Source organism: Pundamilia nyererei, unplaced genomic scaffold, assembly GCF_000239375.1.
Source record: "Pundamilia nyererei isolate P.nyererei 1_Seehausen unplaced genomic scaffold, PunNye1.0 scaffold00055, whole genome shotgun sequence".
Classification (NCBI taxonomy): Eukaryota; Metazoa; Chordata; class Actinopteri; order Cichliformes; family Cichlidae; genus Pundamilia; species Pundamilia nyererei.
Window position 1 is genome coordinate 1,265,505 of NW_005187456.1, and position 24,216 is coordinate 1,289,720.

Below are 24,216 nucleotides of genomic sequence, written 5' to 3' on the forward strand. Positions count from 1 at the left end.
GTTTATCATCAACATGTTAACTTTATTTGAATTTGAAATACAATGAAGAGATGATTCAAGAAGTTATATAAGTTATCAGTGACAACAGACCTAGACACTCCATTGAGAACAAAAAAGAACAAACATTGTGAACATGGGACACTCTCCCTCCTCCTCCTTCTTCTTCTCCTGATTATAACGCAAAAGGTCTAAACTGTTTTGCAGTTAAAGGACTGACATCAGTTTATGTCTTGAGAATATACACAGGTGTTTCAGCACCAAAACTCCAAAAGTCTTTAGGGAAAGTAACAGTAAAATTATGAATTTTTTTTCTTTTCTTATCGGGATATCTTGAAACACTATAAAAAAAACTAAAATAAAAAAAGTGTATTTGTATAGGTCAAACAGGGATTAGAGCAATGTAATCAAATAGCGTTTAGATTTGAAAGGTTGCATCATGACTGATTGTTTTTCAAGCTGACACGACAATAATTCATCTTTTTTCTTCTTCTTCTTTTTTTTTTTAAAAAACGCATCGAGAGGTGCTGATTTCTGAGTGTGCCTCATGACAAAAATGTACAGTAAATTCCAAGAAATATTACCTCTGTTACAAAGATTACAGTAGTATTGACAGCAAAAAAAACAAAAACAAAAAAAACTTCATTTTTGAAAGTGAAACGTTTGTTAATTATGTTTTTAAAATCATCCGGGCTTGAGTGAGTCAACCCTAGTATTTGTTCAGCACAATATAGGATTTATTAAATATCATAATTCCAGGACAAACATTTACATGCCTGCATGCTTTCTCACCAAAATGGCAGCTATAGGAAAGGATGACGGCTCAGAGATAGAACGAAACAAAACGGAAAAAAAAGAACAAAAAAAAACAAAACAAAAACTGAAGGTTTATATAAATGGCGGTATTGTTTGCCTAATAGTTCTACTGCATACACAATACCTCTTAACATTATATACACATACCTTATCAATCCACTCGGGTTCGACTGGAGTGAGTTTTTCCTATCAGCATCATCGGATCTCGTATGTACAACAAATGTAAAAAGGAAACTTGATTGTATTATCATCTAATTTAGAAAACATGAAAATCAAACATCAGTCGTCTTCTTCTTCTTTTGATGAACACATGGATAAACTCACGTTTCCCCTCCCTTCCCCTTCCCACCCCGCCCACACACAAAGGTTCATCTCGTTAGCTTCTCAAAATTCAATTTGAAATACAAAACAGAACTTCAGTCGGATTTCTTCTTCTTCTTCTTTTTTTTTTTTTGAAGCTTTCTCGCTGGCTGAGATACAGTATAAAAATCTTCAGTGCTGTGAATTTATGAGTTGTTACCAACCATGTACCATGGGTACATTTTTACTGTGCTCAATATATATGTTTATCCTTCACGTTGGCCAAGCTGTTGTGTCAAAACCTGCTTCGTCAAACTATTTCATAGTTGGCCTCTGCGATGAAAAAAAGACTCCTTATTCTACATTCAAACTCAACCTTGTCCAGCACTGGGGTGAACACAGCATGTCCATTGAACTCCTACAAGCAGCTTGACTTCCTTCCACTACTAAATCTGCCTGGATAAGGGCTCTCGAAAGTCTTCGTGAGTTTTCTTTTCTTTCTTTCTCCCCACCCCGCCCCCTTTTTTCTCGCTCTCTCTTTTTTTTTTTTAAAATTCCTCCAGCTCCTCGTGGCCTTATCAGTACATCACTGTGGTTTTCAAGAAAAGTCTTCCATCTGCAACAGAGAACACACAGAAGCCAAAGATTAGCCAACAGCTAACATCCCGCTGACGTAAAAAGCACTACTCAGGATGCGATTGTTGATGAAACCTAACTTTGAAATGTTGCCCTGTAGTCTTTCAATTTCAGCGGCACCGCTATGAATTCATAAACTGATTTGGGGATAAGATTAAGTTAGCAGCCATGACAAATATGATTAAATATCATGCAGACTTTGTACTTTATTACTTCCAACCACTACAAGAAACTTGGTGATATCAGAGGGAAAACACCAATACAAAGTGTGGCACGCTACATCAGCATAGATATATAAACACAGAGCGTACATGCATATTTTAATGCCAACAGTGTAAAAGCAGTTATAACAATGACGCACGAGACTCATCACACATATTTAACACATCTAAACTGATATCCTTGTTGAACATAATCCTGCACTTACGACGTAAGGCGCTCACTAAGTGACATTTCCTGCATGGGAATGGTGTTTATTAGAAATGGCAGACATTCCATTGCTACGTTATCTCCAGACACCTCCAACCTAACGAGCTTTGTCCATTTCAGGCAAACACTCTTGTCTGAGTGTTCGCCTGAGCGAGCAGCGCTGCTCCGACACTGAGCTGGTAAAAGCATCTGTTAGGCACAGCTCAGGAGCATGTTTGACGTTTATTACCTTCACATTTCCTCTGCCGGAGAGTGCCACGGTAATGCCTTTAAGAAGCACACCTCTCCATGGCAGTGCGCCTAAATAATTCAATGTTAAAGAGAAACGCGCACAAAGGCGTTTAGCGGCGCGCGTTGTCGGACATGACACAAGCCGTGCAGGACATCAGAGACGGCGCTTGACTACTATTCCGCCGAGCCGCAGAGGATGCACCTGATTACGATGTCTTGGAAACAGAAGAGACAGCATTCACCTCCGCTAATTAAAAACATCCTATTGCTGTTATTTTAACACACATTTTTGGGGTGCTTTATTATCATCTATATGCTCATTACATTATCAATATTTTATCAATTAGTCCTGCCCTCCCTTTTAGGCTGTGTTTTATGAATTGTGCACAGACGGGGGAGACAACAAAAGCTTGTTGTGTGTATGAGTGTGTGTGTGTGTGTGTGTATGTACTGTGTGTTTTTGGGGGGGAGGATGAGGGGTGTACAAACACACAGGCTAATTACCCAGCACTGCTGTAGGTCTCAAAGGCATTGCACTCTGGCTGCCTCTATTCAAGCAACAACCACTGAGTTCTGTGTAAAAGTCATTACAGCATGAATGCAGCAGTAGCAAGAACAGAAAGCCAAAGATGGAGGGGGGTGGGGGTGTTTGAATTTGTGCGAGTGTGTGTGTGGGGGGGTGTGTGGGTTAGGTATGCACAACTCGACGCACACATGCACACAAGCCCACAACAGCAGATCAAGCATCACCTCACAGTCTGTCTGCCTGCCTGCCCAGCTTCACAGTTGGAGCAATTTATAGGGGTGTTAATGAAAACAAAGAGAATGCGATTATTTGATAGAGGATGACATTTAATACACTGTCGAGAGGGGCTTAAACATCGCGGCGTTTTGCTCCTGACAGATGAAATGATCACGAAAGCGAGGGGGGGAGGGGGGAGGTGGGAACTCGACAAACAAATCTCCCCGATTCAAATACTTCCTGAAATCGGCGCTGATATTAGCGCAAATGTTGAAACATCTGCTTTACACACGCGACGGGGGGAAAAAAACCCCCCGAAAAACTGGCGACGTCTTGACACGTTGTTTTATGAAAGGCTGTCTCATTAAAATATGTTAAAACTTTTCGTATTTTTATATTCAAATCAAGATGAAAAGTTCATTAAAGAGAATAAATATTTCATTAGATGCTAAATAAAACAAAAGGAATTTTTGGCTTCTCTCAGCATAAAATTCCTTTGAAAGATTAATTAATACATGTAAATTATGCAAATTATGCCCATGCAAATATTTTATGAAGACAATTAAGGGATCCATTAATTACAGTCTTTTTTGCTTCAGTGACATTCATTCATTTAATTTTAATTTCACTTTAACTGTTTTGATGTTTAATCTTGCAACAAAGAACTTTATCTCCGCGCGCAGGGTCGTGTAAACTTGCCGAACACGTCGAGTGGGGAAGCGGCAGGGAACCAGAGAAGATACTGGGGGAAGATATTCGCGTGCGCACCGTTGCCAGGCAGTACTGGCGAGGTACAGTCCCAGTAGCTCGCCTGCCTGTGAAAAGAGCCACGCTCCCTCTTGGACCTGATTCAAAACACTGTAAAAGCAATTAATAAACACAGACTGTGTTAATATCGCAGAATTAGAGAAGTGTGACAAAAGACAAATAGAAATAATTAGTTCTCTAAAATTATGCCCTCATTATTTTTTTTTCCACCCCTCTCTCTCTCGCTCCCTCTCCCTCCCCGTTCGCCTCCCTGAGTTTGGAGTTGAGACTATACCCACACATTTCTCTCGGCTTTCATGCGAGTGATAGGCTTGTTTTTTCCCCCCTTCTGCTTGTGTAATTTATCAACATCATTTTTTGCCATTTGAGGTTAATTATACGGCGAGGCTTGCAGAGTAGAGTAGAGGAGACATGGGTGGCAGACAAATGCTTCTCTAATTGAACAAAACACAAAGTGCAGCCTGTTATTCGGTTTCCGCCTTCATTCCACTCTTCGAGGCAATGATCAGAGTGATTGAGAGACCACAAAAATTATATGCTCTACGCTCCCATCATGGTGTTTCGAACCGGGATTAGACGAGGAAAAATAATCATTTCGACCCCGACTTTACATCGCAGCAGGACAATGGCTGCTGTCACTTTAAGTGCAAAAGCTTTAACACATTGAATCTGACACAATTACATCACAAAGAGGCAGGCTCTTGACGAAAGTGTGAAATATTAGAAATTAAAGGGGGCTAAATATACTAATTTGGTATGAAATAGAGAGCTATAATTGCGCTGTATCTGGAACTTATCTTTTAAATGATGACATATGGATTTCCCTTTTTTTTTTCCTCTTTCTTTTTTTCGGGTGGGGTGGGTGGGGGCATCAAACTGTTTCAGATCCCCGCAGTGACTGAATGACATTTAATTAAGGAGAAGTCATTATTTCTCTTGCTACATTTCCTCTTATTTTTGCCCTTTCACAAAATATCAGTTCAAGTAGACTAATCATACATTAAAGAGTTAAAGGAACCTAACTTATTCACAAAACTGAACATTCCCCCACTTTTCACAGCAAATTACGTGCAGCATTTTCCTGGATAAATTGGGACCTCTCCCACTGATAAGGGCGGTTCTGAGCAGATGCAGCTGAGGCGTATTAAAGCATTACGTTCGAGTAATAATGAGGATATTCAACCTCTGTGAGGTGTCTTGTATCTGGGTAAACACAGATAGCAGACAGTCTACAGAGGTTATCGCTGGAGCGCCCTTCCCCAAACACATACTGCACCCCCAAGGCTAACAAACAAACAAACCATTAAAAATGTACAAGGCTTATTCATAAAATGGATTGATTTGCCCCGTTTATGACTATCAAAGGAGGGATTCCACTGCTTTTTGTGGTTTTATGACTCATTAATGCCGCCTGAGTTGTAAATAAACAACTTTTTTTTAAAGTCTTTTTTTTTTTTCCACGACCTTACAGCTTAGCTTTTTCGCTATTTTCCAGCTCTATCCCACGCGAGTTTTACCTCTTTCCCTAAAAGCATCACACCCACTAAAAGTCAAGAGAAAGAACAATATTATTTCTACAGAAAACCAATGATCTTGACCTAGTGCTGTGGCCCAGATGGTGAGCTGTATGTCTGAACAGCAGGCACAGAAACACTAATGTTCATAAACTGAAGCAGCGTGGGCGTGTGTGTGTGTGTGTGTGTGTGTGTGCAAAGGAGGGTGAGAGTGAAAGGGAGTGGGGGGACAACAGAGGAAGAGAGCAAAAGTGAGAGCCAGAGAAAGAGAGGGAGATTTATTGTCTCATCTGAGCCCCTGTACCTTGTATTGTCCTTTCAGCATCTGTTCTCCCACTGCTGCGGTCACTCTCCATCTCAGGGGTCAGAGAGTCTGAGAGAAGAGAGGGATCACCGCCGTTAAACATCCCTGACATCCACCTATCACAATGCCACTTTCACAGCATCATTCATTCAAAACAAGAGACTAAGATGTCAATCTCTATCTAAGCCGCATGTGCGTCCCGTTTCTCGCTTTAATTACCAACAGTGTTTGGGAGGGTGGGAGAGAAAGAAAGAAATCCTTGATTTAACGCTTTGAAATAACAATCTTTTAAACTAAAAACCCCAGCGTGGCTTGATGAAATAAAGCTAGCAAAGCAACGTTACACCTGCACCTAATATGAACAGTCGTGTTTTGATTTTTTTTTCTAATTGCCTTAATAACTCCATACTGCGCACCGCTAGTGGCAGACCAGTGAACTAATGATAAAAGAATGCCACTTTGATACGGCTGAGCTTGTGCATTAATGACTGACGCATTGAAGTGAACGTTTCTTCTACAAATGGAACTGGGCTTCTGCCAGCTTAGAGCTGTCAGATAAACACAGTGATCAATAATTGAGGAAATGTACTTGTACCTCAAAGGTGCTGGAAAGGTGTGCGTGTCTGTGTGCTTACACCGGGATACATCCCTGTGTAGAGTACTCGTTAGAGCTGAAAACGTCAGCCAATCGGCTTGCAGATAGAGAGCAAAATAAATCATTTGGAACTATTTTGTTCATCAATTAATGCTGATGTTGTCTGTTCCAGCCTTCTAAACGCGTGTCATAGTCAACGTAATGTATTTTGCCTCTGACAGAACAAAGGTAATCATGCAAAGATATGTCACCATGGATATTTTAGACATGTTAAATGACTAATCAATTAATCAAGAGGTAGATTAAATGATAATTGAAATGACTGGGTGCTGTAATAGTAGTAGAAGGACATAATGAGAACAGAAAGCAAATGTATAAGTTGACTGTGGGAAAGTTGCACTTGAAATGAGATAGCAACTAAAAAATATTTGATGTGGATTAATAATAGATCATTTTTGTTTTGTTTTATCACTTTTCCTCGGGAAGAATTCCAGCATTTGATTTCTTTTCCTTATTTGTCCCTCTAAATTCCACACTTAAGTAGTCATGTACAGCAACACTGTCTCACTGTGGAGTGTCTGACCGTTGAGTGAGCGCATGCTGTCAGAGGGCGAGGGCTGCTTCAGGGTCTGCTCGGCCTGCTCTCTCCTTTTGGATTCATACTCCAGAGCTTCTTGGAGTTTCCTCTTGGCCTTCTTCTCCTTCTTCAGACGCTTCTGAATGATGGCTAAGACGAGGAAAAGACCACAGCGGGAAAATAAAATGAGCTCTGGGGCAAATTAGCGGAGCCTTATTTTCAAATGAAATGCGATTATCACCATACTCTAGCAGAAAGATGGTAATCTTTTTTTTTTAGTCAGTGTAGCACACTATTATGGAAAAGGGAAACTCAATTAATCCTAAATATTTTATTATATATAAAGATATTTCCTTAAAGAAGAGATTCTGAGTAAATACTCACTGTGACTTAGTAAACTGCTAGAGGGAATTAAAGCTAATTGAAAAATTTATTGGGATATTTTTCATGAGTTTCTCTCATTAAACATAAACGATACAGTTAGCATATGACTGTGATGCATTTTACATGAGACTGAGAGTAAATCTGTATCGAGTGTGTATTTCCAATTATGTTAACAGACTAAGAGGGGGAAAACCAGAGCTATGCTATCACATTATGTGCAGCCACAGAAGCTTATGTCTGCTTTAATCAGAAGCATTAAACATACATGGAGAATTGCTTATATACATTCAGGAGCGATCATATCTACATGAGCACAGGCCTGTGAAGTCTGAACATGAGAACACTGTACACAGTTGTGCACAAGCCCACCCACCTGCTCTCACTCTCTCTTACACACACACACACACACACGGCTGACAGTGCCAGGCAGTCGTCAGGCAGTACCTCTGTTCTTCTGCTCCATGGCGAGCTGCTTCTCCAGAGTCTCCCTGAGCTCCCTCTCTCTGAACAGCTCCATTTTCAGCTCTGTCTTCTCCAGCTGCACCTGCTTCTCCTGAGCCCGCGCATTGTCAATTGCCACTTTGAGCAGGCCCTGCACACACGCACACGCATACAGAAACACACACCAATGAATATATACACAGCGAGATATACAGCAAAAAAGGGATGAGTGGGGGGGCAGAGAGAGAATGATGTGGTCTATTTAAGAGCTTCAAGATGAAGTGACAGCAAACCACACTGAAAGTATGTCACAGCAGCTCTTTGTACTGCCCACAGCGCTGAAGCAGAACACAGGGCCAAAAGCTGACTGCTTCTACACGTTTCCTTTCAGTCAGACTGTCACCTGAACTAGCCTCTTACCCATGACGGTGCCTTTTAGTGCAACCTTTTGCTCCACAGCTCTGGGTACAGATCTACAAGAGTGTGGGGTAGTTATTTTCTTTCTTCTTCTTCTTTGTTTTGTTTTTTTTAGATACAGAATACTGATGCGAGTGCTGCATATGTCTGACCCCTTTTGGTCAAAACTGTGAAATACAACTGTTGACAGCTTTAACAAGTTAGAGCTAAAGGAAGCAAACGGTGAAGAAAAGGGAAGTTTGTCAGAAAAAGAAGAAAAACAGGAAACACTTGAGATGAATTTGGTTAAGTAGAGGGTAAACGATTACTATGGACAACACCAGCTTACTCTCTCTCTGCTGTAACTTTACAGACTTACACAGCACAGCGGGGGTTCATAATACGAACAAAAATGACAAGCAACTCATCATATACTCCTGACTGTCCTGAATTACATGTTGCACAGTTCTGTGCACGTATAGAAGTGGCACTTTCATCACAATTAGTCCCCATCCACATGCAATTATATCCAATGCACTGGGCTATAGCGTACTAATTGTTGATTCCTCTAACCCCAATTTATTCTAAGTTGCTTTATCTTAATTTTCTGCTTGGTTTCATTTTGTTGATTTGTATATAAATATTCAATGCGAAGATCATTATCAAAGATGACTTAGAGGAGTGTTGGGAGCTCGCAGTGGGTTTACTTGTGCCTTTCTAATTACCACGCAGAGCCAAAAGAGAAGCAGGACTCTGGTGCCAACGGTACAAGTGCAACGAGAAGGGCAGCAGCGTACACACATCATTACACTCAGACAGAAGGCAAATACATTCATCTTTCTGACTGAGGGTGTTTGAGTTGCAGCTTAAATGGAGTTCTGAGCAGATAGTGCTTAAGGTCTGCAAACTGTCCATTCAAATCTTTGTGTCATGAAGTTTTCTCGGACAAAGAAATTAGCTCTTACTCTGTAACACTGACTTATAGCATCAGAAGCCTTAATATTGCAGAGAAACGTAAACAGTAGAACATACTGACAGAGATTTTGTGAAGAGCTTTAAAGGTACAATAAGAAATGTTTTGAGGTTATTTATGTACATCGCCTTTCTGCCTGTAGCTAGACCTGCCACGTACATAGTACACTTTATAAGTTACTTTTAATTTAAAGATGACAAATTGCTCTTTCAAACTTTATATGACCACTTAACATTTTTACATTTGTATTTGCATCATTTCTTTTTTAATTTGTTCTCACTTCTTCACATCTTCACTTCATAATCATTCTTCACCTCATCTCCTGAACTGTGAAATGTGTTTATTTATTCCTAATATTGTTGCACTTATCACTGTCCTGAGACCCTCCTGTCTCCGGACACCTGACAACAAGCCGGCTAAACAACAACAGCAGGTTATAAGCTAACACTGTGGTACGGCGGTCACTGTAGCTAGGATTATGAACTTGAATTGGGAGGGATAAAACAATATTCAGTTGACTGCAATCTGCTGACATCTAGTGGTGACATTTTACGCACTGTACCTTTAAAAATCTATAAGAATTTCACATCCTTAATATGCTTGTCCCAGGCACATAGCTCTAGCTGTGAACATCGAAGCTCCACCCACCTACTGTTCAGTTTGCAAGGGCCAGCCAATCAGAAAAACTTTCTTAAAGGCAGTGAGGGTGAACTGTGGAATTCAACTAAGGCCCGCGACGAGATACAGTAAGTAAGGCTTAAAAAAAAACTATAAATCCCGCAAAGCTGATCTAGTAGGGTGCAGCTGGGAACCTTTCCAGGCTTTTTTAAGTCTGACCACGTAGAGGCCCTCATATCTGAGGTCAAAGGTTCAACGCAAAGTTTACTACAAGAACACGAGTGAGCAACAATACCTGTATGTTGGTAAGGAGAGTCTCTATTGATGACAGGCCGTCTGGGAAGAGAAAAGGTGACGGGAATCCCGGAGGCAGGGTCTGTCCAGCCAGTGACAACCGCTCGTAGCTATCTCTTGCTGTTGGAGTGCACATTGGGTTGTCCTCTGCAAAGAAAAACAGTAACAACAAAGACTGATTGATGATTACTAAAAGTTGCTCCACTTGAAAGTAAGTGGCCATATATGTAAGCAGCTTTTTTGTTGGTTAGCTAATACATATTGATCCTGAATCAAGTTGACCAGCAGCAATGGCTGGGCCTGTATTGATCTCTAGGAGCCAATCCCAGCTATCCTTTCCACTCAGAAATATAGTGGACAGATTGCTCCCTTGGACATTCCTTCATATTTTTTTGCCTCTTCTCTCAGCCTGAATGGTGGAGTTGAACAATATCAACCAGGACATAAATCCAGCTTCCCCCATTTAAGAGATGTCATGTGGACTCCAAAAAATCAGAAGCAGGCCAGCAGTTTGACCCCAGCGGCTTGGGCTTCCTTTATGTATGCACGCATGGGTGACTGTCAAACTTAAGATGACATCATCCTCCATTCATCACCGGCAGAAGGGTAGGGCCCTGCCATCTGCTGTCCAGCCTCTCCACCGGGCCTCAGAGGAGGAAGGAGGAGCTTTAGAGGGAGGGGAGAGAAAGCAGGAGGCAGAGCGGCAGAAACACGTACAGCCTGGTCAAACTAAAACAGTATGTCAGACAGTGCCGTTTGCTGCCCCATCAGATCTGACACATGTTTTTGCCCAGTGAGCTTTTTATCAAGCCAGGAATTTCTAAGTGTTACCATCTTGCAGAGAGACACTTTATTAAACACATCCAAGTCTAAAAAGGTCTCCACAGGAAGCCTGCGCCATCAGCTGTTTAATTGTTAATTTAATGAAAGGGGGGAAAAGTTTTATTTGTAATGTGGAACCCTGGCTGTGTTGTGCACAGCACCTCTCTGCTCTCATCCAGTATTCATATCTGTTTATGTGGCAGGCTGAATCTTGAACAAACAGCGAGCGGAGCTGAACAGCCCTGCCTCTCCCTCCCATCAATATTCACCAACGCCAGCCAAGTGCTGGGAACAGCTGGTCTTACATTAATTAGTTTAAAGTATTTATTTCACCCATCCTCAGAGCAGATTGAGCAAAAACATTGGAGATTATTTCAAGCATCTGCAAATGCCCTGGAAACATCTCACCGCCAAAAGTCGAGTGTTAGGATTCACAGTTTAGGTTTGTAATTTGGAGATCTTTTTTTTCCCCCTTCTCCCCCCTTCTCTTCCTGAGTGGGGAAGATGGTGAAATATGCACCGCTGGTCCGTGGAGAGAGTAAACAACCTTTCTCCTTTTTCAGATGGAGTTCACTCCTGTTGATTAATTAGAATGGATGGTTGCCTAATGGATTAAAATTTGTTTATAATTTGACTTCATAAAAATAATGAATTGCCTACTTTTAAGAAGCCACTCCTGCGGTAATTTATTTTGTTTGGTGCAATCCTGTCTGCATTCCGAGGTGGGCGTCTGGGTTGAGATATAAAATGCACCCTCCCTTATACAGTGGCACGACATGAAAGTCCCATTTTATCTCAATAAAGTAACTAATCAAAGATCAAAAGCATTACAGTTGGCTCCAGCTCAGGTTGATATAGATGTATTGCGTGCATTATATGCATGCATCACCCACCTCCAATAAAATCTCCATAACAACTAGAGACGTTAGTAGACCTCGGGGAAAGGTCTGCTGTTGTAGCTTTGTAATTGATTTGTACTGTAGGCACTTTGTCCCTTATTTAGTGTTGGCATTAATCATAAATCATTGCTTTAACAAACTCCGGCTTCCCACTCAGCAGGCCTCCCCTCCAACACAATGTTGGATCACAGAGAATATTTGATGGCTTTGTTGCAGGGGAAACAACCTGTCATGCTCTGGGAAAAGCAAACAGCGTGTTTTGTTCGACAGACTCAAACTACCGTACAGCACCTCTTGTCAAATAACATTTCCACCAGGAGCTGCACATAAATAGTGGGAAAATAAAAAAAAAAAAAAAAAGGTGGGGGATTTGGGGGATCTAATAAGTGGCTAATTTCATCAATATAATCAAAAGTGGCTTAATGAAACTCAAATGTAAATTCCAATGAACACGATGTAAATCCGCTGGTTTCCTCTGCTTCCAGTGTTAAAGCGCCCCCAACTCCCCCACCCACCCACACACCCACCCAACATTTCTCTCTGTGCCTGGCTGCAAATGCTGGCACGTGTTTGCATGTTTATTTCTCACCATCGCTCCAGAATCATTGACTTCAACTTAATTACAGCGACAGGCGTTGGAGTGATGGGGGCCGGTGGAATGGAGTACTCTGTTTCCAGGTGATATTTCTGCACTAGCAAGGCTGCCAACAGCAGCTGTGACAGCCTCTTGTGCTTACCGTACGGTAAAGGTACAGTTAAGGCCCCCCGACTATGAAATACTGTGTGGAAAAACACTCGCAGGTCACCCCTGTCACAAATAACATTTCATGCACAACTGTTTCGGTGGATAATAGGAGCCACAAATAAAAATGGGACGCTGTAAATACAATGCATTCTGAATGAAATGCCATAATTTAAAACAACGTGTCCCCCCCACCACCGCCACTGCCACCCTCCTCCCCTCTCCATCCTCCTCCTCCACCCTGTTCTCAATAGCTGCAGAGGGAGTCCTTGACAGTGTGCTAGCAATGATGAATCACCTATCCAGTTAATTTTCTCACTCCTCATGTGTTGTGCTGCTAAAACAGGGGCCCAGGAATTGACTTGACAAACTATGAATGTAAAAAATATCACTTGGAGGGATCTGGGCTTATCTCCAATTTACATGTTATTAGATTTGTGTTGCAAGCAGCACTTGGACCTCGCAAAACTGAAGCAAAAAAGATGGGGCACATGATAACCAGAGATAAAACATGTCTAAAACTCACTTGAAAGCCTTTGAAACATTTGATGGAAAGTCGCAGGGAGTGGAGGGAAGCAGAGGAAACTGGCCTGATTTAAAATGTGACAGACACACATTGCAATCTGTGGTAAATCTAGAAGAAACCTTGGGAAATTTAGCTGCAATCTCTGGATAAATAGCTGTAATTGACCTTGGGAGTTGAAAATGTGCCATATGTTTCTGGTTCCTGTGTTTGAAACTGGGTCCCTCAGGACATTTCAGCTGAGTACTCACACGAAGGCAAGCGTGAGCAGGAGGAGAGGAAGATACGGGGGGGAAAAAAAGACACACAAAAAGAGTGAGCGAGAAAGAGGACAGAAGGATGCCGGCAACAGAGAGATAGATGTTTGAAGACGGAAGACGGATGGATAGATAGGTGAGGCACGGTCTGAGGTAGAGGAGGCTGCAACAGAAGAATGAAAGAGTGACAGAGACGTAGAGAGATAGTAGAGAGAGGGAAAGAGAGAGGGAGAGCAGAGGTACATTTGGCTGGCCAGTCAGTGTGATATATTGACAGGTGAAGCCTTTGTCCTTGCAAACCTGTGTTCCTCCCAGCAGGAGAACTGAATGCTAAACCTGGAGGTTGTCAGCACAGGAAACACAAAGCAAGGCAATGCTTTTTCACTGCACAATTACATTTGATTTGACCTGCCAGGGCTGCGGAGAAAACCAGCCTCCTTCAAATGGAGTAGTTATGACCTCTCGGACAGCCATTAGCAGCAAACACAGCATTATTCAAGCTGCACTTAAAGCGCTAGGTTCGGAAAAATCTTGTCAAGGGAAATATCTGTCTTCTCGTACGAACGTGGCGATGCAGAGCTGGGCGAAAAAAAAAAGAAGTTGCATGCAATTTGAGCACTTGAAAAAAACATGAGCCTTAGCTGATCTTGCACATGATGTCTGCACTCTGGAGGAAAGGAAAAAAGAAGAAAAGTCAGCTGTAACTGCGAGAGTTTTAAACAGGTAGCGTAGCATGTCGTATGCTGATTCTAACAACTGTAACCTCTGCAAATGCGATAAAAGCAGGTTTCATTTCCTCGCAGAATAAAATATGTACACGATAGCTTGCGATCAGGAAGATTTGGATGGCTCGCAAGCATGCTCGTCCTAAGCAAAGTGTTTGACGAGCCATACAGGACAAATTCTTTCGGAAGACTATCCCTTGCATATGCCGCGCATATGTGTGTGTGACACGCCGTATATGCTGCGAGGAAAGAGGAAAGGCTCACATGCTCGGATGTATGCAAAACTCTCAAGCGGACATACACATTCATTACACGCACGCACGGCACACACACTTAATGTGCCCTCATCACATTTAAGCTAATTTCCTTTTCATCACGGAGAGAGGAAAATGAGTGTTTGCCCCATCCCTGCTGGGGGACAAAGTCAAGAGCCCCGGTCGGTTTGGGCTAGATTAACAGGTAACATTTGGCTCCCACTCTCTTATCACAGCATGAAAATCAAACCGCGTGTTTTTCCTCCGTCGCTCTCTCTCCCCTCCCTAATGTTCCCTTCACTTAGAGATGAAATCGCTTGCTGCACAAACCCATTTGGAGAGAGGAGAGAAGGTGAGTGGGATAATCAGGCTGGCCACTGGGCCGTGTTTCCTAAATGCTCTCCAAAACATTACTGTGCACAGGCATAAAATTAGCACCGGGACCTTAAAATGTTGACATTTAGCATGACTTTTTGGAGAGTGACACCCTCATATTTTCTTGTAGGATATCATTAAATTTCAACTGCCCTATGGCTGTGCCTTTCCATTAATAACCAATTCAGTGTGTCACTTCTCCCTCTCTCGCTTTCTCTCCCCCCTCTCTCTCTCCCGCTCGCTCGTGCCACCTTTTTAAAGTAATGAGTCCATTGCTTTGCTTTAATAAATTGAATCGTATTCTCAAGGCCATATGAAGATAGAGCCACAGATGGACAGGCTGCATGGAGGAAATAACCATAAATCCTTTACTGTCACAGAGGCGGTCTGAGGTGACAAAAGAAGAAGATCGCAACCCTCGATTGGGATCGCGCCGAGATTACAAAAGACACAGTCAAAGGTTGATTCTGTCTGTTAAAACTGTGTTCTCCTAGCAGGGACAAATATACCCAATGACGCTCTTGTCGCTGATGCCGGCTTGTGGTCAAACGTAAGAAACAACACAAGGATCAGAATACTGACAGGTGCTTGTTCCAAAATGTTTTGGAGGGTACGCTGTGCATAATGGCACAGATTACACTGTTATGGTGCAGTTAAGAGAGATTTTGTCCTTTGTTTAACTATTAGCTTGGAGAAGGAAGGGGAGGGGAAAAAACAGGGAGAGAGAGAAATGGAAACAGCGAGAGCAAGAGGCAAGGGAGCAGGATCTGTGTTGACTTCCATTCAGGAGGAAGATATCTTGTCTTTTTATGCGGCCCATGTCATATTTATTGCATAAAGGTCAGAGTGTTCATTTGTTCAAAGTCAGCGTTTTCCCTCTCTCCTCTCCTCCATGTAATAAATGCAGGGGCTATGTCATTATCGGACCTCTGAGGATTACAGGCTTGGCTGACTGTGATGACTGCATAAAAGCATACAGGACTTTTGTTTCTGCCAGCGCACAGCTTCAAATGAGCTCTTAAAGAGAACAGTAGCGGAGGCAAAATGGCATTTTGTAGAGAGAGACGATCGCAGTTCGGATGGACGAAAGGGGAAAGGAGCGAGTTGGTTAAGGCGAAAGATTGAGGGGCTAAAATCCTCGCTCTTGGTTTTAAGTCAGGCCAGTGGTTGCGGAGCGAAATAAACTTGTGGCTCAGAAAGGGAAATGACAGGAGGGGGGCTGACTTGAGACTTGAATAGATTTCTGTAATTCACCTATCGACTCTGAGCCCAAACTGTCAAGAAGATAATGCTTGGAGAAGGACATCACTGCGAGCAGCTTTGAAGGTGTTTAAACTGTCTTTGCATATTGACCTCTATTGTCCGGGCCCATTTATTAACAGAAGAATCCCAGAGATTAAACTGGCCTCAGCTATCGATTGGCTATTTTGCCCGAATCATTCACATTTCAGAGGGGGGATCATTTGTACTGTACACCCCGCTAAGCTGCCTGACCCACTAATCATCAAGCCATTTATTTCTCTCACTCTTTGTTTAGTTCTCCTTTGTTTGGCATTTATTAATTCATTAGAGCAACTTCTCGTGCAGCTTAACTTAGACGGTGACTGGGGAGTCCTGTTTCCAGCCGATAGCAACTTACATTCCAGCAAAATATGCCACCGAATATGCGCCCGACATCACAATACAGATGCCAATTACATATTGATAATTAAGCATTCAAACAAACAAACAGAGAGGAAATCCCCCATAATCACCAGGTTTTAATAGAACAAGTATTAGCTTGGCGTGGTTGGCCAGATAGCCTGCTGCTAGATCAGAGCTTTGCTGGGTTTGGGAGGAAGGGGTGGGGTAGGGTGGGGAAGCGGAGGCGGGGTAGTGGGAGGGGGGAGACACATTGGTGTCATTGCCTGGCATTGCAATCCTACAGGGAGAGGCTCTGCCGTTATGCCGCTACTGCTGAATGACTGTCGACGACAGCTGGCACTAATCCAGACTGGATACACTGAGCTGCTTTTCTTTTCTTTTTCTTTTTTCCCCCTTCTCTTTTTAAATGAAGATGAAAGAACAAAAGAGAAAATGGGAAAATGTAAACTTTTAAAGAGGGCCTAGCTTAGGAGCACTTGCTCCGCGGCTGCCTGGTGAGGAAGCGGCAAAAAACTGATGCAAATCCATTAGGTCCTGTTTTCACAGTAATAAAAATACTTAAGGGGTTTTAATAGGAGCGACGTGTTAAACGTGTGGAAATCTGTTTTGATAACATTATTCATAACAGTGGCTTTGCGCTGTGTGAATTAATAACACTTCATTTACAGACGGAAGAAAGCTGGCATGGTATTTCCAGTTAAAGAGATTAATTTTTAAAGACCTAATTGACAGGCTGGGGTTAGGCAGGATAAGCAACAGACTATAAGGCTGCAGCTGCAAAGTCAAGGTGACTGGAATACTCAGAGAAAGGCTTTCAAAAAGCAGAATAGAGAGGGAGGGAGTGAAGAGAATTAGTCCTCGAGCACTTTTCCCTCCGCCCCCCATTCTTCCTCTCTTTATTAGGAATGATTTACTTTCTCAGTGAAAGGATATAAAAGCTCAAGTATAGCGGCGTAATTATCGCCGAGTGAAAATTTAAAGGTTTGACTCACAATGTCCTCAAGTCTGCGAGCAGACTGCCAGACGATAAGAGTGACTGTGTTGAACACTCGGCATCCAATCGGTTGTGCTTTATGGGCTTTGCCAAGGAAGAGCACACAAACAGCACTCAGCTCTGCAAGTCTGTAAACATGATGGACTGTGGCAAACTACTAGGGCTGGTGTTTACCTTGGCAGAGCCTGGCCTTGGCATGTTGGTAGCATCGCTTAATTACTGTTTACATGTAAATATTAAATTATACAAACAACCCCACAGAATGTCTCGGAAAGCGCAGAAACACACATTCAGGGTCAACCTTATCTGTCTGCAACAGTTGCCGCCGCTACGATAGGCATTGTTTTGAATCGCAAATTTTCTGCATTGTACATAATCTTCATAATTGTTTAGTGCTGTTGTCCAAGGGCATTCAGGTAAATATGTTCCCATAATCTGCATAATAGCAGATGCTCAGATATGTAAAACGCACCTTGTGTTCTCAGAAAGAAAAAAAAAAGACGGGGTTATTGTTCAACAACAACAGTTTCATCAGGATAAAGAAGCGTGAGCATTAACGTCTCCAGTCAAGACAGATAGATGATTGCTTTGATTACGGGGCCCTGCTTTCCTGACGGTCCTGAGCAGCATATATAGTAAAGCACTGGTGCCTACTGTGCATCTCTAGTATGGCTGAGTAAAGCACTTGTTCATTTGCAGTGAAGGGTAACATGAAACAGGCCTGAGCCTTCTGATGGACAGGGAGATTTCACCTTCGCCAGTGAATGATAATGCATTATTAAATTTGCCTCTCTGCTCACTAGATACACTTAGCTGACCACAGCATATTTATCTCCCCATCCGAGGCTCACGTCTTGGCAGGAGAAAGCATTCTGTCACTTTTGAGGCATTTCAAAGATTAAAAAGAACCTCTCTCTTTTCAACGTTCCTAAAAGCATCCCCACCCCCCCACCCCCTTTTTTCAGTGAAATGTGATTAGCAGGAGATGGTGTCACGCAATGGAACATTCATGAGAGGGGAGAACAAATATCCAAATGAACTCCCATGTCCTCGAGGAATAGCCCCTCTCTGCACCATCAGCAATCTCTCTCTCACACGGGCTGAGGAAATTTGATTGATCCTCTATTGAATTATTTTTTTGCACTCTTTCATTTCAACAGGACGCACTGACAAGTTGTTTGATCATAAAGCATTATTGTCTGCCAAGTCACATTTCAGGGCTGTGATGGCTAATGATCTTGCCTCCTGACTTAGGGAAAGTCAGGTAGTCAGCATGTGTTTGAAGCTCGCGATTCCAAGGACATCGGGAGGTACTGAGCAAAACACTATACATTAAAAGTCAGGGAGATGAGAGGGAAGGAGCTCGAACTTTTAATGATACTGTACGGCGATACCATCGGTGTCAGTGGAATATTTACGAAAAGAGCACAAAACTGACGCCGAAACTTTTGCCTGACCCAGAGTCCCCTGCCTGCCTTTTTATCATTGCAAATGCTTATGCAAAGAAGGAGCAGAACAAAGACTACAAAGGCTAGAAATCACTCTTTTGTCTTTTTTCATCTTTTTTTTTCTAAACTACGTTCCCCTTTCTCTCGCTCGCTCTCTCTACACGAACCCATGAGCATCCACAGGTCCTTGGCCAAAGAAGCTGTATGGAAACAGACTGTGATGCTCATACCTGCTCGGTTTGATCTTTGAGAGTGCAAGCTGGGGCTGGGGACAGTGCGCCTAAGCAGCGTCCTGACAAACAAAAGGCGAGACAAATCAACTTTGTCCATTGTGGTCACACCAGTGCACGGTGCATCGCCGACTGCTCGGATGATAGCAGGTATAGGAGAGGATGCACCACCTAGGTGACATAATGCACCACAGGCTTCCATTTATGCTTGAGAGGAGATTAGGAGCGCATCTCCTGTTGTGTCAACAAGTATACATAACATTCACCAGTGAAGTGCCAATATCATATTACTAATGATTCAGCCGCTTTTAAAATATGGTTTACAGAATCGCCTTACACACTGTACTTGCCTCTGCACGTCTTGTCAGGCATTTTAGCTCGGTGCAAAAGAGATGTGGCATGTTTACCTGCACTTGGGGGTGGGGGTTAGAGCTGTTGATGGGAAATTGCTTAAACTGCCACATGTTTTTTTTCTTCTTTTCTTTTCTTTTCTTTTCTTCTTTCTTTTTTTTTTTTTAACTGAAAACTCTTCAACATACATACTGTACATATGGCTTGTGTTTCAAACACCTTTTCCCCAAGGAAATAAAATGATAGCCAGTGTTTGATGTCCAAAGTAAGTTTACAGCCAAAAGGCTTCTGTACCTTTCAAATTTCCCCTTGTTTGTCAGCTACCTGCTGTTTCACGAGACAGAGGCTTGTCGGAAGCTATCGCCGCAGACTTTCTGTTTGAAGCAATTCAATTAGTCACATGTGAGATAACACTTAGCTTTCTACTAGCCTTTTTATTTTTTCTCCCCCCAACGTATCGACTAATCTCTTTCTCTTTTTTTTTCTCTTCTTTGGCAAAATTTGGACAAAAAATAATCACGTTCAAACAACAGCAAAAAAAAGCCCTACCATCTGGTTGCGCTGCACTTGGTGACACAACTTTGGGAAGTGTCTGTTTTATACGACAACAAACAGCCTTTGTCCTTCATCACCAGAGATGACATGAAAAAGATGAGGCACGTTCATAGGATGTGAGTGCTGAGGCATTATAGGGGCTGTCTCTGAGGCGTCTGACTGTTTAAATAGTCTCCATATGAGCCGGGGCACTGCATCCGTCCTCTGCAGCCAACCTGCTCCCCTTCTTAGAGTGCATTGCAAGAGATTAATTTAATGCTCTGCCAGGATCATAAAGATCAAACAAGTGGAGAGATATCATTAAACCATTGGAATGTTATCTCATTTATCTAAACAAACTGATGCGATGAACGGCCTAATTAAAAAGCTCGCCATAAACAAAGCTTCGGATGGGGAGGCCTCTCCCCTCTTTAACAATGAAACACATTTATTTTATTAATCCAATGCATCGTGTATCATATCATTACAGTTCAATATATCTATCATTAATTTTATTCCCTTCACTTAAAGCTTTTATTGGAATTACTTTGGTTATTAGTTGGTTCTAATGTATTGGTTACCTCTGTATTTGGCTGCTACAATCTCTCTTATCTCGCTGCATAAACCTGTGCATGTTATTCAAATTGCCTCATTTATTATGATAGCTTCCTCATGTAAATTGTGCTGACTGCTCGCCCTTGCACAGTCCTCATTAGACTAATGAAAACCTTCAAACGAAAAAACTAAACAACCTGCCAAATAAAGGTCTGGGGTTATTATGAAAATTACAACTGTGGGAGCCGGGAGAAGCTCTCTTCATTAATTCATGCTCAGCAAATTGGTAACTAATTTAGTTGCACTCCTCTGCATTAATGGGTTATTTTATAAAAATGTTTTCCACAGCCCGAGACCTCTGGTGCACACACTGAAGAGCTCAGAATCCTAATCAAGTCCAGTGACATATTAGGAATTGACAATCTCAAAGATAATACAGCGTGTGTTTGCTAGTAGATGTGCGCGGGTCAACTAGTTAGAACTGCCGCGGATTGCTCGGTCATTTGCTTTCTCCTCTAATATTGTGAAGAAATTAGAGTCATTTGTGTTGATTATCTGAGTGTGGAGGAGGCACTTCAGCTGAGAAGGAAGATTTCTGCTGCCGAGGAAACATTCAGTTGATTTATGTGTGCGGGTCCTCGGTTAAACCCTCGTTCTTTGTTTGCGTTACCCCGTTAGTGCAAATCTCTCCTTGTTTCACATACGAACACGCACGCACACACACACATATGCTCGCACACGTACAGTTAGACGGTCTGTGACCCATAAATTCAGCTCATGATCCTGCTAATTATTACTATTCACTGCTTCACACCCTGTGAGTGAAGGTCTAACACTGATCTTCACGTCAGCCTAGCCAACAGGGAACATACAGCCGAATGATTTCCATAGTGGTTTTATTATCATTATCAACCTCACCCCACCCTGCATCACCCAGCACAGCTCCGCTAAAACCAACAGAGAATACTGAAATCTATTATTTGCTTCATTTTGTATTTAATCTGCCATGCTTAGTAGATTTCTATCTGCTTCTTTTCTCATTTTCCTCTTCTTCGTAATTCTCATCAACAACATCGTAATGAATTTATAAAAGCAATTAATAGCGTAAAGGCTAATCGGCTAATTCTGCATTTTATTTTGGTAGGAAAGATTAAAAACAATTGATATGTGTGGCAACAAATATCATATCTAAAAATAAATAATTAAATAAAATAACTGAGATGCAAAATCTGTGTGGAAATCAGACCTAGCTGACATTTAGTTGCACTATTAAATGTTTTTGTAGTTAATTAAGAGAACTCCAGGGGTGTTATTAAATCGCAGCATGTGCATTACAGGGGGCTGATATGATGTTGCAAATGTAAAACGTCCAAAGCCAGGTAAAGACACTTTCAAAGAGATCCAACAAGCAAAACACATGTGTGCAGTTAACCTATTTCTATGTGCCTGTGCAACAATGCGCACTAAACAGAGACATGAAGCCATAGAAGCAGCAGCACAGTCTGACATCATGACAAATGAAGGGCAGGATCAATCTTTAAATTAAAGGTTTAACATTTCTCAATTTTATTGCCAATATTCAAGGACTCAAATGGACTTTTAGGGCCCTTTTCATAAAGCTCTAGAAATATAACATTTTTCTTTTGATAATGGCATGCAGACTTTTCCCTTGTGGATTGTAAGTTTCTTTAGAAATCTGTGCAACGATGACAGTTGTAATGCTGGCAAATGTTGCTGCTGGTACAAAAAGTAAATCTGAGTTTATGAAACTTTTTGCTGCTCTTGACAAATTACACAAACTAGTGTATGACCTATTTAAAACAGGCATATGCAGCAGAGTGAGCAGAGTGACTTCAGTCATTCATGTCAGGGGGAAAAGGTTTGGTCAGCAAAATACTGTGCACACCTGATCTGCAACAGTTCCGCAAGTCTGGTCTCAAACTGCTATGCAGATATATGATATAGCCTTGAAAGACTTAACTTTACTTTTCACAGTTGTGTATGCATGTCACAGCATTAAATTACTGCTAAGATGAGCAATGCAAGTACTGATTTTATAAAAGGACAGCTCTAATGATGCATTCACTCAATGCAAAATACCCAACATTAGCCTGATTGTGCAACAAGAGCTTGATTTTTATTAATGGCTTTATTTTGCATACTTTACCTACGCTGATAAAATGCACATCCCAAGCATTCCAAAAACAACCCAACATCGTGTGGAATTAAGCTTTCATACAGATTGAGTTTTGAGCTGCAGTGAGAGAATGAGCTCCGCCTGCAGCTCACTAAAGATGCCATAGCTAGAAGGAGGCCTTCTGGATAGGTTTCCTATTGAAACGTCAGTGCAAATCCTCAACTGCTTGTTTAAGGGGGAGTAGGTTGCGGTCACTGCGGTTGCCACATTTTGAGAGATTGCTGTGGAGTAAAGTTTGTCAGCCCTCAGGGGTTCCCTAATGGCCTTGGGCCCAATGCCCATTGCCTGTCTCGCCTGTTCTCCAGCTGCCTGTCTGACTGCTGTAAAACTTTAACAGAAAATAACTTTTACTCAAAATGTGAGGAGAGCTCATCCCAACGACTTAAAAGTCCACACGGCGCTGCCTCGACCCCCACAATTACCTGCCAAGTGTGAAGAAAATCTGAACCTTGAACTTTGAACCTTGAACCTTGATGAACAGTTGATGAAAAATGCAAAGAACCAAAAGCCGCACAACACACACATACAGAGATTTCTCCATTTATTAGTGAGACTAGTGAATGGTCTGTTTAGTAAGAGTGTTAATGAAGCCCAACCACAGAGAATCTCTTCACTTTTTGTTGACACTGTTTCATAGAAATTAGTTGCATCTCAGTAAATAGGAATGGATGGAGCTAAAGGGAAGGTAATTTTGCCCAGAAGACACTGGCATTATATTATAATTAAGTATTGCGTATATATTGTATGTATGTATGAATGTATGATTTGAATGTTCTCCTACTGGATGAGTGGACTGATCTTGGTGAAACTTTGGATAAACATTGTCTAGCCCACTGTGAGTCCCATATATGTAAGTATGTGCATGTATGTAGTTTGCTAGTTCTTCTAATGTATGCTGATATCAGACTTGAAGATTTACAGGTCCACACTAACTTGATGGCACCTTTAAATATTATCAGTAAACATTGCTTAATTTTGCTGGCTGTTCATGCAAATCTCTTCAGACTTATCACTGCAATTCCTTCGGTCCCCAGTAATGCATCTGCATTGTGTGAAGTAAATTTTAAAAAATGTCTGTCAAGAAGTTTGAAAAACACACTGAAATACCCGAGATTGTGGCCATTCAAACTGTAACTGTTCAGCTTTCTCGAGAATTTAAATTACATAATTGAGAAACTGAAAAATATGTAAAAAAAAAACCCCAACAAACAACAAATAACATAAGAATTTTGTGTTTCTACTTACTTTATGTGCTCTTGACTCATTTCAACTATACTACTTTTACTGTAATTTGTGGACACACTATAGTTTCTCTCCTGTCGTCTAATCTGTTTCCTCAGATATGGGCATGTTTCACTAGCTCTAAGTTCCCTCCCCTACCTCCAAAACATTCTGTCAGGCTAGAAGAAACACTGATAACGAAAAACTAGATAGCCAAGATATCCCTCATCTAAACAACACTTGCTCAGATGCCTGGACTGAAGCCCTTCAAGTCTAAAGTATATTAGAAAAACAGTTGTTGAGACACATATAGAGCATGTAGTTGTAGACTAGCATTCTCCCAAAAAATCTTTCTAACAAGAAATCGTAGAATGAGAGGCAGAGCCTTCAGCTCTCAGGCCCCTCTCCTGTTGAACCATCTCTCAAGCTC

The 24,216-nt window shown here is 41.8% G+C and overlaps 1 protein-coding gene across 3 annotated transcripts in view; it reads right to left on the reverse strand.

Moving 5' to 3' along the window:
* Positions 1-1,254: 1,254 nt before the first annotated feature.
* dachd (dachshund d) overlaps positions 1,255-24,216 on the reverse strand; it is a 90,556-nt gene continuing 67,594 nt past the window's right edge. For 2 of the 3 annotated variants that reach the window (XM_005733800.1, XM_013911000.1), the window contains exons 7-11: positions 10,017-10,162; positions 7,738-7,885; positions 6,916-7,059; positions 5,738-5,806; positions 1,255-1,729 (exon numbers count right to left, since the gene is read on the reverse strand). In XM_005733800.1, the coding sequence (XP_005733857.1) occupies positions 1,692-1,729; positions 5,738-5,806; positions 6,916-7,059; positions 7,738-7,885; positions 10,017-10,162 (545 nt within the window). In that variant the 3' untranslated portion in view covers positions 1,255-1,691. The remainder of the gene's footprint in view (positions 1,730-5,737; positions 5,807-6,915; positions 7,060-7,737; positions 7,886-10,016; positions 10,163-24,216) is intronic. The other variant, XM_013911001.1, reaches the window with a different exon arrangement.